The 19,423-nt window shown below is 36.3% G+C and overlaps 1 protein-coding gene across 19 annotated transcripts in view; it reads right to left on the minus strand.

Moving 5' to 3' along the window:
• SORBS2 (sorbin and SH3 domain containing 2) overlaps window positions 1-19,423 on the minus strand; it is a 208,128-nt gene that overhangs the window by 27,898 nt on the left and 160,807 nt on the right. For 15 of the 19 annotated variants that reach the window (XM_047772394.1, XM_047772396.1, XM_047772385.1 and 12 more), the window contains 4 exons: window positions 15,327-15,376; window positions 11,970-12,157; window positions 5,665-5,753; window positions 4,233-4,279 (listed from right to left, as the gene is read on the minus strand). In XM_047772394.1, the coding sequence (XP_047628350.1) occupies window positions 4,233-4,279; window positions 5,665-5,753; window positions 11,970-12,157; window positions 15,327-15,376 (374 nt within the window). Of the gene's footprint in view, window positions 1-4,232; window positions 4,280-5,664; window positions 5,754-8,077; window positions 9,644-11,969; window positions 12,158-15,326; window positions 15,377-19,423 lie in introns of all 19 variants that reach the window. The other 4 variants (XM_047772400.1, XM_047772402.1, XM_047772404.1 and 1 more) reach the window with 1 other exon arrangement.

The raw sequence follows: 19,423 nt of genomic DNA on the forward strand, positions 1-19,423 counted from the left end.
TATGGTAACAAAGATAAACATGTTTTAAGTGCAAAGACATGCACAGATTACTCGTAGCCTATTTTATATCTTTTGTTTTTTAAAAATACACTATGTTTTTCCATTTTGGCTGTTTCTAAGGATACAGTAGGCAAATTTGAGTGTTTAATTTTAAGTTATAAAGACATTACTCATCATGAATAATTCATGTCTACATTCTCACCCTCACAGCTTGTTTTTCATGGCTTCATCCTCCACAGTAATTGTTTCTCTGTGTTATTTTGCCTCACAATTATGTCCCATTGGAGGGTACTTATTTCAGATCTTTTGCCAAGAGCCCCACTTTCCCACACATCTGCTTTCCCACTCACGAATTTTCTGCATTGTTTAATTCAGAATCTCAAGTTGGATCATTTATGTGTGCAAAATGTATAATAGAGAGGGATAGAGGTTTATATCATATGTGGAATATTTCTTATTGGTTAAAATAATTAATTGAAAAAAGTTGAATAGTAAAAAGAATTATTACACATTTAGAAGTGCTAAAATCTTCACATTGAAAGTGTGCTAGGGAGTTCCAATTGTAACACAGTGGAAATGAATCCTAGTATCCATGAGGATGAGGATTCGATCCCTGGCCTTGCTCAGTGGGTCAGGGATCTGGTGTTGCCTTGAGCTGTGGTATAGGTCACAGATGTGGCTTGGATCCTGCACTGCTGTAGCTGTCGTATAGGCAGGCAGCTGTATCTTTGATTTGACCCCTAGCCTGGGAACTTCCATATGCCGTGGGTATGGCCCTAAAAAGCAAAGGAAAAAAAAAAGAAAGAAAGAAAGAAAAAAAGCATGCTAAATGTTCAGTAACCCTAAAAACAAAGAAGAGTCACAGAGCTGTATATTCAAATACAGTACTTCCCTCATTTATGCAAATGCCTGATGTAGCAAACAAAACCCAGAATTTAGTATTTACAATCCAACAGTTTTAATTATACCAGTTATGTTTTTTTAAATTAAAAAAATTTAATTTTTTTCTTTTTTTTTTGCTTTTTAGAGCCTCACCCATGGCATATGGAAGTTCCCAGGCTAGAGGTCAAATCAGAGCTGTAGCTGCTGGCCTATGCCACAGCTATAGCAATGTGGGATCCGAGCTGCATCTGTGACCTACACCACAGCGCACGGTAACACCAGATCCTTAACTCACTGAGTGAGGCCAGGAATGGAACCTGAATCCTCATGGATGCTAGTTGGATTTGGCTGCACCACAATGGGAACTCCCTACAACAGGTATGTTTGTTTCCGGAAATGAGACTAGCAAACCTAGCCTTTTAAAAAAAAATAAACAAGAAAAAACTAGTATTTTTCTTTTAAACATGAAATCCTTTCTATGTGTAAATACTTTGTGTTTAAATTTTTGAAGTCATGTAGAAGAAGGACAGTGGTCTTACTCTCCAATTTTCAAGGTTGTATCTCTCTCGTCTCAGAGCTAGAATCTCTGAGAGTCTAATTTTGATAGGTTTGCTCCACTGCTAACCCCCACTACTTTCAAATAGTGACCATTAACAACCTTTGGGAATAGGATTTTACCATTATTTCTTCTCTAACGATTAAGATGTTATGGTTGGTGAGTGACTTAGCTGTATTTTTTAAAATTAAACTTTCCTATGTTAGGTACAGAAAAATAGTTTTTGTTTGTTTGCTTGCTTTCAGAGGTGCACCAATGGCATATGGAAGTTCCCAGGATAGGGGTCAAATCAGAGCTACAGCTGCCGGCTTACCCCACAGCAATGCTGGATCCTTAAACCACTGAGTGAGGCCAGGGATTGAACCGCATCCTCATGGATCCTAGTCGGGTTTGTTAACCGCTGAGTCATGAAGGGAACTCCGAAAAATAGCTTTTAAAACAGATAATTATTTAAAACAGAGATATCTGTCCCTTGTTTGTGCGGTGTTAGGCACAAAAAGCACTCACATCTCTTGCAGGACATTTGGTCCTGTCCAAAATGTCCATAAGAAATTCAGTCCATGCCAAAAGGCCCTTGATATTTGGTCCTGTCCAAAACCATTTGGCAGGGACCGAATATGCCCATATTGGATAGGACCAAATTTCAAGGACTTTTTGGCAGGGACCAAATGTCTTCTGGATGTTTTAGACAGGACCAAATGTCCGCTAACCTTTATATCTAGACAATGATTGAAATGACTTTAAAATGTGGCTGATCTTCCTGTAACTTTCCGTGCTGTCTGGGTGTGTGAGCCTTTTTTAAAAAAAGCTTCATGAGTCATCCATAACTTTGGTTTTGTGTCAAATGGATAACTACACTGGGGGTGATGAACAGCCACTCTTTGCCTCTCCTGAGAAGAGAACAAGAGGAATGTGGTTAAGCTGCAATCAGATAAATTTATTCGTAGTATGAGGGAAATAATTTTTTCTTACTAAAATTATAGGATGGCTTCCATGGGTGATTATTCAATCCACTTCTCTGAAGCCTTTTACAATTAGATTTTGTTGGTCGAGGGAGACCTTGGTGAAAGGTGAGGGTGGTATAGACAACTCTTCAGGAAGGCTGTGCTGTCTACACTCCCAAGGGCAGTGTGAGGGAGGTCTGGTTTCCCTGAACATTTGCCAACTCCAGGCATTCATGACGAGGACGTGGCCTTAGGGGAGGGTGAGGGGCTTGGCACTTGGGTCAAACAAAAGCCAGTGACATAATCATTACCACAAACACCTTTCCCCTGCAATGTACCTCATCTTTCTTTCAATGCTTGTTTCTAATTAAGGTTTCTCCAAAAGCTTGTGAGCCCTGGGCATATTTTAATATGCTCCATCATTCCTCAGGGCTTCACACATCTAAGGACACTTTCAATTGATTGTCACAAAGAAGAAATGAAATTTATATGTTTTACGTTGTTATTTTATAAAACAGACATGCCTGGTACAAATTATTGCACCATACACAAGACCAGAGTGTAGTTAGAAACAGCAGATGTTACTCATCTCATCAAAAAAGATGTAACCTTTCCTTCAGAATGTTTTTCACCCCCAGATTTAAGCCATGTTCATCATCTTCACTTCTAAATAGCAGTTTCTTATTTAGTTTAGTCCCTGTCTCAGCAGTATTGCCAAATTCTGAGTGGTTTTATTTCTTATATTCTTTATTTCTTCTTCCAGAGACAGATTCTATAACTATTAATTCATATAATATGCATTTTTATGGATAAATATTTGAGTTTATATGATATATATTCAGTCCAAACAACACAGTGTAATTTAGTGCCAATATCTTGAATTCTAATGGAAACTAAAGCTTCTTAAATAAGGTCTGCAACATGGGTCTTGACAGAGCTGAAAGACTCCCTCCTATTTAAACCTCACGTGCTTGGTACTAGCCTTCCTCAATCACATGCCCATCTGATAAACAAGTTCCTAAGGCAAAAAGTTAGAAAAAAATCACAACAGGAGTTTCCATCCTCGCTCAGTGGTTAACGAACCCAACTAGTATCCATGAAGATGCAGGTTTGATTTCTAGCCTCGTTAGTGGGTTAAAAATCTGGTGTCGCCTTGAGCTGTGGTGTAGGTTGCAGATGTGGCTCAGATTCTGCATTGCTGTAGCTGTGGCATAGGCAGGCAGCTACGGCTCCAATTTGACCCCTAACCTGGGAACCTCCATATGCTGTGGATGCAGCCCTAAAAAAGACCAAAGACCAAAGACTAAAAAAAAAAAAAAAATTACAACGCAGGAGTATGGAAACACTGGTACCAAAAGACCACAGGATAGAACTTTGCTCAGAATCTTGAGAGTATTGAGATTTGGAGATTTTCCTATAGGAGTCTTGGTATACAGTTCTAGTCTTTAACCACAAACCATCCTTGATACAGTTGAATAAATGTTATCAAATCCCCCCAGTTAGTATTAATTATTCCCAAACACTTTATTTTTACTTCATTCTTGACACAAAGATTCTAGAAACAAAGATCCTTAAATTTGTTTTGTTTTTCATATCCTTTTGAACTCATTGTTCTCTATCAACATGTTTAATATAATTTAAAATTCAATGTTTCTCAGCTAAACTTAAAATGAAAGTAAAATTACACACATCCCAGTTAATTCAGAAGGAACCATTTAATTAGAGTAGATTACTGAATTGGAAATTAGATCTTATTTGTAACACATCCCATTGCAATATTTATCTTATAAAGTATTAGTAATGTATTTAAAGTCAACTTAAATCATATGATGAATACTTATTTCACTTACTTGGATGTCTGGGCCTTAAAATCGTAAACAGCTTTTGCAGGCAATTTCTGAAAAGGAAGGAAACGGTACTAACGTAAAATTTGGATTTTCTATAAAAAGCAGTTTCACGTGAATTAAAGAGAAATGCAATCTCAAGGAATGACTATGCATATACAATGTAAATCATATATGCAATTTATAAATAAATCAGTTCTTCATTTATATATTTAAATTATAACAGGAATACAACAGATGACATTCACCATAACTATTGAATATCACATTTCATCTTAGCATCTACGGTAAATGAATACCATAAATGGGGAATAAAATGCTGGTGGAGGATCTGGTTCTAGGTATTATTTAGGCTTTTCCTGGAATAATTGTGGAGGGTCAGTTGCTCTATGTCCTAAATATTAACACAAGTTAATCACATTAGCAGGACTGAAAAAAGTCATGAAAGAAATTATCACTCCTTTTACTAAACATTTATAAACATAATAGCAAAGAAATATTAGCCCAGTTATCATTGGGAGGCTCATTAGTGGCCAGGAGTATGGGCATGGGCATCTTGTATTCCCTGAGAGTTCAGGAATTCTTCCGCACACAGTAAACCAGCTGGTAATTTTTGAGTCATGATAATGATATGACAGGTCCCCACACTCAAAACTTTGGGGCCCACAGATCTGCCTGGGCTCTTGCTCTCTGATTCCAGTAATTCCTTTACTGCACTCCCTTTCCCTGTGTTTCTGGTGAACTTTGGATTATTCCTGACTTCTTTGGGGGAGAGGAGTCCCCACAGGCACTGGACTATGTCACACACCTGTAGAGAACCTTTGGGATTGGCTGCCAGCCCAAGACCAGCCTTCAGTTTCTATCATACTTTCATGGCCCAAGATAGTACAAGGCAGACCACCAGCCCTGGCTCAGGACCATGAACAGGAGCCAGTTGTTCAGTTCCCAGGTAAAACAGGTTTGTTTGTCATCTGCTCCCCCTGCTCCACCCCCCCACACCAGGGATCGTCTCCAGCAAAAGCAGGCCAGCAAAAATTGTTTCTGTATAATCTGTATTGATTTGCAACACAGCTGACCTAGGGTTCTCCCCTACGTCACTGGGCCAGAAATTTGCACAGGGTAAATCTTCTTCCTCCAAGAGGCAGCCTAGCTTAAGACTCAGACACAGCTGATACTTTATGGGTGTCAGATCAAGGCTCAGAGAAGCCTCACTGTCAAAACTGGACTACAGTTGGGAGAGATCTGTGGTTAGGGTCAGAATGCAACTGGCTTCTATTCCTTTGCTCAGGCTCCAGGGAAACTGTTTCTGGAAGTCTCTCCATCATTATTTTTATGTTTTTAATCCAGGTTCTTGACTGGTTTTGAATGTAACTTTGGCTGGCAAATGCTTTATTAAGTACATTGTTGAAAAATACTCAAATGCTATTAAACAGACTACCTCTTTTTCTGGAGTTACTCTTCTTTCTCTTGATGTGCTTCTTCCCAAGTCAGTCAATGTGGATGAGTAACTTCTAGGGGACTCATGGTCTATTGGAAAGGACAGGGCCAGAGTGAGTATCCACTTAATCAAAAGCAGACTTGTTTAGTCATTTTTCCTAAAATGGCAATTATTTTCCCCGTCCAATTTGGAGAGACACCACAATGGAAAACGTAATATGGATCTAAAACTCATAGGTAATTATAAAGTTGTGATATAAGACACAAAAACAGAGCATTTCAAGAGGAAAAATATCTGAGATTGCAGAAGTATTATAATCATAATTGTTGCATTGCTGATGTAATTATACTACAGTACTTGGTATACACAATTCATAGTCACAGGGATTTTTCATCTCAAAGATTTAATACTTTCTATTTCTATTCTTTTGCCACCAGTTTATAATTACTATGACAGAACCTATAGAGGATGGAGAAAGTACCAACAATTTATGAAGACTGAAACACATTGTGGGACAATTTAAGGATGTAGTAATGAAAAAAGGAGAAAATAAAAGAAGCATGATGATGACAGAACTATGGTCATGGCCATTCTCTTCTCTCTTTCTCTCTGTTTACTTATTAAGTCTGAAGATATCATCTTAAGGCTTAAGGCTTAAGGCTTAAAAGGTATAGTCTTGCCTTCCTTTGTGCTCAATTACCTTATTAGAAAGTAAATTTTATTCCAAGAAACAAAGGTATAAATATTTCCTAAACAGAAAGTGTCATATTGGTTGCCAAATTACTTATGAACTATTGCATTGTTTTTGTTCACCTTAAAGTATATCTAATTAATTACATCATCCAATTATGATCACAAGTATCTCTTAATAGTATCTTATACATTTATACATTGAAATGTATCTGATACAGAATAACTGGAAAAAGTGGCTAATTTATTAAGACATTAGGTTCTGACATGCTTCAATCAGTGAAAATTTCAAATTGTTGACAATGATTTTAAAAATTCAAACTTATGATTCTTGAAGCACGTTGTATAGTATAAGTGACAGCAAAGATAAATACTAATATGATAAGCATATTTGTGCAATGGCAACTAACAATTGGGGCATATATATTACATTAATATGAAATTGGAATTATGTGTCTTTTTTTTTGCTCATAGAGATTATATTCTATATTACAAATTCTGAATTACAAGAGTTTGAATATTGTTTCTCCTCCTACTCTCTGCGTGACCTTGGTCAACTTTCTTGTCCTCTTTGGCTCTTAATTTCCTCAACTGTAAAATAGTGCTGACAAAAATACCCACTACCTAGGTTTATGCTCATGTTAAGTAGATAGCGTATGTAAAGCACTTTGTAATATCTGGTATGTAGAAGACTGTTGACAATCTAAGCTTCAGCCTGGAATGTTCATTTCAGCTTTGAAAAACTTACACAGCAAACAGAGCATTAATGAAAAGAATTGGATAAAAGTATCAAAATGTCCTTTGTTGTTCAGTAATGTAAACCTGAAAGAATAACCTCTGCATTTGAATTGCTATTTGTTCTTGTGTTCCACTCCAAGGATAATCCATCTATGAAAATGAAGTTAGAGTCACTTTTAGCCTAAATAGTCTAATTCAAATGTCAATATAGGACTGTTTTAGCAGAAATAGAAAATAAATTAATTAAATAATGGAAAGAAAGAGCTAATGAATACACTTATAGTAATGGAAATGAGACTTTTATAAATACAGCTTAAAGACATATTCACAAAAATTTTATCCCAATCATATCTTTTAAATGGAGAAAGCTATTTTAAAAATCCCTATTCTCTTTTAATTGTCCATCAATTATTATACTATGTATTTCAGTTTTGCTTCCTGAGTATTCTGACATAGTAACTTCTACATAGAATGTCAGCAAATTTTTCATTGAGTGAATGACTATAAAGTTAATACAAGAATCAAGGAAACAACTATTAAACTATTGGTTTTGATTCATTTTACAACAACAACAAAAAAACCAGCTAATGCAAAGTTGTCAGTCTCTTGAGGATACTGATATCCGATTATGATTTCTGCCTTGAAATCTTTTAAAATTATTAGAATAAGTTTAATCTATTGTTTCAATGTAACAGTTGTTTCATCCCTAACATCAAGCTACAAAATGGTTTTCCCTTTTGATTTTGAATGAGTAAACTTTTGTGAATTGATGATCACTTTAAGCTCGACATCAAGTCCAAATATCCCATGGGCAAATGAGAACTATTCAGTAGGACATGTTTGCATAACAAGCATTTGCTTCACAACACATAATGATGTCAAATGGTCTCACAGCTCAAGAATGATGAGATGTAGGAATGAAAAATGAAAGAGCTGGAGGGTGGGTATCTGAACCACAAGGGAAAAGAAAGAAAAGTTCATCCACCTTGGAGGCTCAGTGCACTGTCATGGTCTTGGTGGTAGTTGTTGTTGGTGTCATCTGGGAAGGAGGCACTGTGAGGCAGTCTCCCACAGTCATTCTGGTACAATGGACAATGAATAGCACCATCTTGAGGCAGTGGGTGGAAAGGCTGGTGCATGGGGCTCCTTTTTAGAGCTTTGAGTGAGGAATTCCTTTCAGGAATATCTGGCAGCAGTTCACTGATAAGACGGTGAAGTATACTGTTGTCTGGCAAACTTCCCCTTCTCTTTTCGGCCTTAATTTGGTCACAGATGTCTTTAAGGGCAGAGTCTAGAGCTTCAAATACAGATGCTTTACATTTTGCTTTTTCTGTCTGTTTTTTGGGAGTCGAATTTTTTTTCCTCCGGAAAGGCACGGGACTGACCAGAAATGCCAGTTTAGAAAGGCCAGGGTCCATTTCTTGTCGTCTGGGCTCTTCAGTATTTTCATGTTTAGCTCTTTCATGTTTTAACATTGTGGTAAATCGAGTATAGGAGGCAGGGCATCTACCTTTGCAGGTGCTGATGAGGTGCCGGTGATGGTGGTGGTGATGATGGTGATGATGGTGGCTGGATCCATAAAAACTTTCAGAGGAAGTGAAAGAAAAGTGATCGAAATCACTCTCACTGCAAAAGGACGATCCTTCTACATGAATGTAGTCACTGTGGTCAGACACCACTCCGTCTTGGTCACTGTCAGAAAACTCCATATGAGTTCTCTGTTGCTCATCGCTGGTGACTTCGATGTGGATCGGCACCAGGGTTTTAGACGTGTAGCTTCGCTGTACCTGAGATGGGTGCCTACTCTGATTTTCTTCCTCCAGCAAGGACTCAATGGAAAATCGCCTTTTGGGACATAAACCATTTTGTTGTGGTTCTAGGGTTACAGGTGATAACATTTCATCTCCTAAATTTGGCATGGATTTTGACTTCTGAATCAACTTTTCAAATTCGGAAATGCGGGTGGGTACCATGTCCCTGGGCACCTCCTCAGTGGAGGACTGGCTCCATCCATGGAGCAGGCCCTTGTGTTGCTGCTCCTTTTCATACTGCATTATTCTCGACTTCACAGAGCAGATCACCTCTGAATTCATCAAATCCTTGCGGTTGATGCGGTGCATTTTCTTGTACATCTTTAGGAACCCTGGGGCATTGTGGGCTGACCTGTATCGAAGCCTTGATCTGCCCTCCTGGATGTAGGGGGAAGCCCATGGTATGGGGCAGCTCTCCTTGGAGTCCTCTTCACATAACAGAGAACCCATACTTTCCGACTTGGTTTTGGGGTCAGGGAAGCTATCACAGTCATCATTTAGGAGATCATCACAACTACGGGATTTGATTTTGGGGGAGACTGTTTCTTCAGTGCTGCTCCAGACCTCTGCATTTTGCCGGGCCATTTGCCAGCCGTTTTTGAAAGCAATGGCCCTCTGTGAGTCATGCGGGACGTCCAAATGCTGTCCGTAATTGTTACAGTAATCTAACTCATGGGAGGGGTTGCCGTTGAGCCCTGAGTAACTGCAAAGGGATGGACACATTTTGCTATCATCCCCACCTTTCAGTCCAGGGCAGCGTGGTGGAAGAGAGATGTTTAGAGAAGTTAAAAGGCTCATAAAGAGGAGAGCATGTCAGTTAGCATCAGATAGCACAGCAAAGAGAAAGCAGTTAGTGGGGTTTAATCCAGACACTGTTATATATGTAGCTTCAACTTTAAGGAAGAAGTCTAATTCTAAAGCAAGGTAATACTTTTTTGGTAAATGTAGCTTGGCAGATAGTAGTTAACAAAGCCATGTATAGAAAGTAATTGGTGTAGCTAATACACCTATTTCTATCTCATATTTCATCCATCTTTCTGTAAATACGGTTTGTCAAAAAATGCACTAGTAAAGCTAATAGCCGGACTTAGTAGTGATTTAGAATTTTTGTAATTAATACTAAAAATGTTATAGATTTAATCATCCTACTAGTGTCAGGATTTGAATATTATTTGATGTATAACACCACAGAGGTTGAGTAGCTTATAATTTTACTTTTAATTAATACTACCATAAGTGTATCAATAATTTTTCTCGGGCATTAAATAGAAAAAGCTTCAAGACAAAATATTTTCCAAAATTGCAAAATCAGGTTCATTGCCGTGAACTATTGCTACTAACATTTTTCTAAGAAAAAACTAACTAGCACCTATGTAAGTGAACACATTTACCTCTAATTTCTCTACCTTCAACCTCTTATTAGGCAGGCTTCCCATAAGCAAAACTGGATATAGTGTAAAACTCTCATTGGAGGTAAACACACTTGCTTTCTTCCAGGAAGGGTCTTATTTAAAAAGTCATTTGCAATTTAATTACATAGAGCTAAACCTAACCTCAATTTCAAATATCTGTGGAAATAGTCTTCTCTTTTGTATTGCTGAGTTAATTGATAAATGAGAGGCCAAATTACATTTAATGGGACATTTTCTTCTTAGAAATATGCCTAGTGGAGGAAAAATCTCTATTGACAGCTCCTGCCTTTTCCAAACCCTTCAAAAGTAAACAAGCACATTGAGTAGCTATGTAGTAAGTATTCGGAAAAGAAAGTTACTTCAGATTCCCTAGAATAAAGACAAAGATCTAAATTAATCAAAGTCTTTAAAAATGTTGGATGGTATCCAAGCATAATGAATCAATGGCATTTCATGACCTATTGGTTTCCTTAGGGTATTTGTTTGTGATGATTAGAATCTTATAAGGGTACCTCTGTTAATTTGAGGAATGATATGATGAGAAGGGCTCCCTCCCTCTGAATTTTCCGGCAAGTATTCTCAGCTTTACTAGGCCATGGACAAGAGCGGGTGCCTCCTGCCTATCCAGAGCAAATCATCAAAACGAGCCTATCCTGTGCACACAAACAGGCTATCTCCTAGCTTAAATATTATGTGGCAACATTTTCAGTGCCTACATTTGATGCGTGCGGTTGAATCTCTGCTACTTTATGGAAACTTCAGATATAGTTCCTTTTCCTCACAATCTTCAAATTTCTCCTCTCTCTTCTTTTCCAACCCCAGAGGATAGGAGGAGACCTTGGGTCCCCAGATCCTAGGTACTAATGGATGCTGGTTCAATCCTAAGGTCTCTGTCTTAGGAATATTCCCATTACAGCTATAGTAATACACTAAACAGTATTTTAGAGACCTGAAGGAGGGATTGGTCCCTTTCAACACAACTCACTCAGTTTCCAGAGAGGTGACAGGCCTTAGAGGAAAGTGGCTTAGTGATACCTAAACTTCACAATTATGGCCTGAAACCAGTTAGTTCCTACTAGTGGACTGATGTGAATTGAACACTATGTTACAAGCAGAATACAGATATTCTCTATGTGTATGAATATTGACCAAACTATAAAGCAAATGATTAAAGAAACAAGTTCCATAGGTTAGACACATTTTTGCCTAGAATTAAATAATTAAAAAAAAACCAAACCAATTTATGTTTTAAGCAACAATGTTCCCTGTTGCTACTTCTATAAATCTGATTAATTTTGCTAGTTGTACTAGCATTACACAATTTTGACAATATGCAAATGTTTATAAATGTAATCTTTTAATAGTCTGGCATACTTTTTTTGATACTTTGAATTTGTTCCAAAAACCAAAAATGATGTTTTTGGAGAAAAGAAAGCATTAGCAGATGATAGAGTCCTTTAAGACACTCAGATGGCTCACTAGCCTCATTTAGTCTGTGTATAAAGAAAGCTGTTGTTCTGAAACTATGTTTTATTTAAGACACTGTATTTCAGCGCTAACTATCTCTGGGTGGTTATCACTGGACAACTTCTCCCGGGGTACTCTAGGTTAAAAAAACTAGTAAATTGTTTGCACACCATTTATTGTTTCTTACCTTTTGCTCTTGATGGGGAAGAAGGAGAAGAACTAATGAAAGACTTTGTCAGGGTAGTGCCTGATCCTGGGAGGTCCGCTCGACCTGGGCTAGTCCTGCTTGCACTTGGATCCCCCAAGCCCCTCGGCTGTCCCACCGCAGGCTCGCTCTTCCTCCTCTTCCTAAAGTCACTGGCCATGCTTGCAGAACTGAAAGAAGGAATCAGCTTCAGTTTGGTTCATGTTCCAATGGATTCACATGTGCACCAGAAATACTAGTGGAAGGTGCTGGTGGTATGACTCTTACCTCTGGTCCCCAAATTGCATTTTTCAGAATTAATTCCTGATACTAAAAACTATTTCTTTATAATCACTTCTTAAAAATTAACAGACTCATCTGCAAACAGTGACAGTTTCACTTCTTCCTTTTCAATTTGGATTCCTTTAATTTCTTTTTCTTGTCTAACTTCTGTAGTTAGGATTTCCTAGACTTTATTTTTTTAGAGCAGTTTTAGATTTATGGAAAAATTGCTTGGAAAACAGAAAGTTCTCATAGACTCCCTTTCCCTTGCACTCAGCTTCTCCTGTTATTAACATCTTCTATTAGTGTGGTACATTGCTTACAGTTGATAAACCGTACTGATACATTATTAGATATAATTAAAGTCCATGGTTTACAATAGGGTTCATGTTTTCTGTTGAACATCCTATGCATTTGACAAATGTATGACGACATGTGTCCATCACTACTGTTTCATGTAGAGTAGCATCATTGCCACAAAAATCCCTAATGCTCTATCTCTTCATCTCTTCCTCCCTGTGTACACCTGGTGACCACTGATCCTTTTATTGTCTCTGATTTTACCTTTTATGTCATATAGTTGGAATCAACAGTATGTAATCTTTCTAGATTGGCTTCTTTCATTTAGCAATATGCTCTTAAGGTCCCCCCATATCTTTTTGTGGCTGGATAGCTCATTTCTTTTTAGTGCTGAATAATATTTCATTATATGGATGTACCACAGTTTGTTTATCCATTCACCTACTGAAGAACATCTTGGTTGCTTCTAAGTTTGGGTAATTATGAATAAAGCTACTCTGAATATTCATTCATAAGTTTTTGTATAAACATAAGTTTATAATCACCTTTTAAAGTAAAAATTCTCCTATTAGTATAATGTTATTACTGACAATTCAGTGTTATGATTTGTACCATATATCTTTTCTCTATTTAGAAAGTTTGCAGCAACATGAATATATCCAGATAAGGGATGCCAAAATGGAGGAAAAGATTGGAAAAAAAGGAGGAAATCTTGAAGGAATCTGGTAAGACCAATTTCTCTTTCTCTTCTTTTCTCAACAATCTTAACTTTACAAACCTTACACTGGAATTCCAACATTTTTCTGTTTAAATAATGAATGACCAGTCATCTTGTCATCAAATAAATTATTAGATATGTTGACAGTCTGTCAGGGCAGGGAATTTTTACCATGGTTCTGGATCTAAGTGTACTATTATTTAAGACAAACATTAGTGAATGAATATATATACATTGCACAGGATGCAGTCTGTCAAATCATTAGGTAAAATTACACCACCACCAGCAGCAAAAGCACACTAGCTCCTATGAGCCAGAAGTATGCTATTTTGCTCTACTGACATCATTGTCTTATATGGCAAGCACAGCAACCTTTGAGATGTGCTGTTGTCATTGTTTTACAAATGAATGAATGGAATGCAGGAGCTTCTCAGGTATGGAGGTGGAGCTAGACTTCAGAATTCGTACTCTTCTAAAGGGGATGCCCATCTTCTCCTAGACCTGTTTTCACTGTCATTATCCTGTCATGTGAGAGTCTGTGTGTCTCTATAGCAATCCTTAGGTCAGATAATTTCAAAATTCAAACATTTTTGGGGATTTCTGTCATGGTGCAGTGGAAATGAATCTGACTAGTATCCATGAGGGTGCGAGTTCCAACCCTGGCCTCACTCAGTGGGCTAGGGATCTGGCATTGCCATGAGCTGTGGTATAGGTTGCAGACTCGGCTTAGATCCCACATTGGTAGCTGTGGTGTAGGCCAGAAGCTGTAGCGATGATTTGACTCTGAGTTGGGAACTTCCATATGCCATGGGTGTGGCCCTAAAAAGAAAAAAAAAAAAATCAAAGATTTTTGGTGCATACGTAATTGTAAAAGATATGAAAGGAGGGGTTTGTGGAGCTTCTTTCTCAGTGGCATTAATACTGTTGAATGGCACCCACAAAACCAATTTATAAAAGATCCAATTTACCAAGATTTCTACTTATGTTGATGGAAAATCTGCAGAAGGACAAATTGTTGTTATGTGAATATTTGTTGTTGATGTTACGATATGGCTAGGAGTTTGTGTTATTCAATATTGCTATTGAACTGTGTCTGAATTTCTATAATAGTTTATTTTTAAGATTTTAATTTTTTTCTATTATAGTTGATTTACAATGTTCTATTAAAGTAAATGTGATATGTAAAGCCTACCAATAGAACTTACCTGGGTAGATTCTTAGGGTGGTCAGGACCAGTGGTTTTAAGCTATTTTGGTTCAGTTCTACTTTGTCCCTTGCCAACTGTGTAAACTTGGTTATGTTATGAAGCCCAAGTTTCAGTTTGCTAGAGATAAAATGGGGATAATAGCTCTTTATTTTTCTTCTTTTGGTCATATTTGGTGGCCCCGCAGCACATGGAGCTCCTGAGCCAGGGATCAGAGCCACAGGTGTGACCTAAGCCACAGCTGCGGCAGCGCCAGATCCCTAAGTCACTGTGCAGGGCAGGGGGTCAAACCCACATCCTCACGGCGTCACTGATCCTGTTGAGCCACAGTGGGAGAGTCAGGATAACAGTTCTTAACTTATAATGTTTTCTTAAGGATTGAATATGTTTATGTACTTAGAATGTTTGGTGTACAGTAAATCCTCATTTATCAGTTATAACAGCATTTCTGATTTGTGTGGTCAGATTACAGTGAACCAACATATGTAGAACATAATTTATAAATTTTAAAACAATTTGTTACAGTTTTTTTCAAATACATCATTCTTGTGTCATCTGACAATATTCAAAATTAGATTTTTATAATCCTTATCTAAGGAGAATAAAACTGGGTATGGAAGAGACAGGGAAGTCAAGAATTCCTAAGACTGTAGAGGAATCCAGAATTATTTCACTTAGTTTTTATGCATTCTTGAATATGATCATATAAAGTGATGCAGATACAAATTAAAACAACTTCATGAATTATGGTGCTTAAAATAAAGATGAGGGATACATAATTTCTCATTTCTATTTCACTGGAAAGGAAACCACTAGTATTGAATATTCTGGTTGCATAATGTAGGGAGATTCTTACCTAGCAGGTCTTTCCAGGCTCCTGTCTATAGAGGATTGATACAAGGAGGCCTGTTAAGATAGAAAAATAGTACCATGAAAAGTTTTTACCATGAAAAAATTTCATTTATCCTTGGACATTAAATTAGATATCCTAAAAGAGATATTGTCAAAATTGAGACTAAAAATATATCATTTATTATAAGCATAAAACTGTCTTCCCAAATAGAAATCATGCAACCTAATTTCTACTTTCTTCTTATCTACCTTCTCTTCTGATATGCAGTCATTTGTTGGTATCTGGTGAGGGGGACTGGTTCCAGGACCACCCCCAAGGATATCAAAATCTGAGTATGCTCAAGTCCCTTATATACAATGGTATACTATTTGTATATGAGCTATCCACATACTTCTGTATACTTTAAATCATCTCCAGATTACTTATTATATTTGATATGGTATAAATGCTATGGAAATAGTTGCCGGTACAGCAAGTTCAAGGTTTTCTTTTTGGAAATTTCTGGAAATTTAATTTTTGGAATATTTTTGTCCCTAAGTTGGTTGAATCTGTGAATGTGCAATCCAGATATGGAGGGCTGACTGTACAGCGCTGCATTTCTCCCTATAACTCAAAATATCCACAACTCAAATGTTGCTTGGAGAAAAAAAAATCATAACCACCTTCATGAAGAAATAGACTGTAAGTAGAAATATCTTACTTAAAGGAATGGTTTGCTATTTACAGAAATATTTGTAGTCATCATGTGATCCTTATGAAACATAAACCTTTCTGAATTTGTTGTCATGTTTCCACATGTTCTTTTTAGGTAGACATAAAACTTAGCAGAACTTTTTTCATCTGTCAACATAGATATGACTTTTTACTAAAAACCACAGAATTTGGTTTGAATTAAACTAAACTACTTGGTTTTTAAATCAGGTACAGATTTATACCTTTGAAATTTGTTACATTTAGGGTTAGTTTAGAATAAATGATTTAATGCACAAAAATATAAACTTTTTTTTTAAAAGTAGGCTTTTAACATTTCAGTCAGAAAATCAACTCTCAGTTGTCCATGGTTGTAGGAACATAGAAAAATAGCAAATACAAATTGATAAAAAATTTGTAATGCTTATTGTATGCACCATTTTCATACTCCTTCATTCTGAACAATACAAATGAAATAGATATGAAACAAAAATATCAGATACCTGAATTTGAGATGAAAGTAGTTGTGGTATGATGTATGACATCTCAGATATATAGGGAAATGCCTACTAAGTATATACATATACACTGTACATATAAAATATAAAGTCTTGGTTTTGGTCATATTTGATGGTCAGTTCTTCATAACAAGTAAACTCTGGTCTGATGAACAACTGAAATTCTTGTTTGAAAATATTCTTCTATATCAAAGTTAAAAAAATGCCAGCCAGAAAGGCAGGATTTGACAAATTTTATCTTAGGTCCTTATCACACAGAAATATTTTACCAGAGTTTTAACAACCTACTTAATGGAAGTTAAACCATACTTTAAAAACTATAACTTTATTTTCTACTTGTAAATTATAACCAACTAGCCAGTTAAAATATTAGTAAGTAATTTTGACATTCTTTATGTAGATCAGTCTGACAATCCCCCTTATGCATAACTCTAAAATTGCTTCTATTAACTATATTTTCATTTAAATCCATCTTACTGAGTGGGAAGGGAATTGACCAGAAGCAAAGGCATCTCTCTGCAAGAGAATGTTCCTCCTTCTTTTTAGACAGAAAAAAATCATACTATAATACTTTAGTTCCTATAAAATGTTTAGAATCTGAAATTTTCAAAATGTAAAGATAGGAAAAAAATTGGCCTGCTAATGGGATACGTTTACATGACTGTTTTAACTTGCTGAACTCTGAATTGGACACTGGAAAGGTGGAAAGATAAATACTAAATAAGAAGGAAGGCAAACAATAAATAAAACCAGATAATTATATTCTGATTTAGAAATATTAATTCCACATGTTTGCAGAAGAGCCACACCAAAGAGCCTCTGAGCCTTGGCATCTGTGTGGATCACATCTTTCATGAGACACCAAGCCACAAACCACAGCTGGCCTTCGAAAAGTGTCTACTTTGGAACACTCTTAGAATGGCCCTAGAGTGATCAGAAATTTTGAATCACCAGCTTGAGATGAGCCTAAATAATACTGTAATGTGAAATAGAGCATAGTGTAAGAAGTGAAAGCTCAATATTGATAAGTTAATTGTGTTTTAAACTTAGGCTAATAAAATACAATTATTCCTCCTTGTGCTGGTTTCCATAATCTAAAATAAACTGAAACCAGTATTGTTATATGTGTTCAGAGGAAAAAGTTCAGTATTAAATTATAAGGAAACAATAAATAGATGACTATGAGAAAACCTTGTGTGATAATTATATGAATGGTACACATTCTGAAATGGAAAATTGCCTCTAGAAAGGAGTTATCTATTTGACCTATTATAGTCTACTGAGTATTTGCATATTACCATTATTTTAGCAACCTAAATGAAGGTCATTTTAATGAAGTATGGACACTGAATTGCTCTTTCTGCTAAGGGATCACGCTATTAAACTTCGCTTAAAAGTCCTTAATTGTCCTTTATTAATGCCAGTCTCTCACTTATATTTATGAATTAAAAAGTATGTTATTTGTGGCATAAACTTAGATAATGTCTAATCAATTACAAATTTTACCAGAAATGTTTCACATAAGGTTATTAGAGACAGAATCTAGTACCTTATTAGAGTATTTTTAACACTCTGAAAAACTCTGATGTGACATTAATAACATAGTTAATATGCTATCAGAACATATAACATCCTCTCCTTGATCTCAAAGAAGTAATGAAAAATCAGTTTAACCATTAGCAAAGTGCTTTTTTATGTGATTTTTTTTTTTTTACCGCTATGGTAACTTTATAGAATGCATAGAATTAAATTTCTATTATTTTTATCCCAAGGATTATTGTGTAATATTCACCATAGGAACTTTTTTCACAGAAATCAATAGTTAAGGAATACCCAACTATTTTTATCTCAAGGATTATTGTGTAATATTCACTATGGGAACTTTTTTTCACAGAAATCAATAGTTAAGGAATAGTATTAAGAAAATAATTTGTTTCTAAAGGATTTGAGCTTTAAATACATCTCTTGGAAGTGCTAAGAAGTATGGTATAAAGGAAATAGCACTGAAATGAAGGTTAAGAGAGCTGTGTTTTATTTTGAATTTGCCACCACGCTACCATCTGATTGTGGACTTCTTAAAATGGTTGGACTCTACTTTTCTTGACTGAGTTAGACATGGCAATCTCTAAATTCCATTTCACGTCTCAATGAACTGTCTAAAAAAAATCCTAAAAATATCTGACCAAATTGTATCCCAAAGTAAATTATCTGGCTGTTCATATGTTGAAATGATACCCTTTCTCCCAATGTGGAGGGAGCATGGCACCCAGAATAGAATTGCTTCTTGTATTTGATTTTCTTCAGATTACATGCCTTTCTATAGCAAATAAACCTTTAGAAATGTTTGGATTCAATAGCTCAGAATGTTCCTGGTTACTCTATTTTACTTTTTATTTAGTATATAAATAATCAACCCTTCTCTGCTTTAACATGCACTCTGATGCATACCTCTAGGGAAATAATTTGGAATTGCAAAATGCAAGTCTAGAAAGTTGGGTATTTCTCCTGAGACTGTGCCTGCAATTCCAGTTGTCACTACCATGTCAGTAGTACATCCTGCAGCATAGGCATCCTACTAGTTTTATTTTCTAGTTGCACATATTTAACTGAGGAAGACCTTTCAATGAAAATAAGATATTTATTAAGTGTTTTTGTTTATTTAGAACCACAGAGAAACTACTGTGTAAAAATGACTGCAAAAAACAAGTTTATTCCCTTTGCTCCCATCCTAGATGCTTCTACGAATTCCCACAGGAAGTCTTTTTTAAACAGCTGATGTTTAGAACAACTGTCACTTTTGTTTGTGTCTACTAATGAGTCCTAAATCTGCTTTCCAAAATAATTTTATCTTTCTTTGCAGCGAGCGGGACAAAAAGTTTTCAACTCTGCATT

This window comes from Phacochoerus africanus, chromosome 3 (assembly GCF_016906955.1).
Source record: "Phacochoerus africanus isolate WHEZ1 chromosome 3, ROS_Pafr_v1, whole genome shotgun sequence".
Taxonomy (NCBI): Eukaryota; Metazoa; Chordata; class Mammalia; order Artiodactyla; family Suidae; genus Phacochoerus; species Phacochoerus africanus.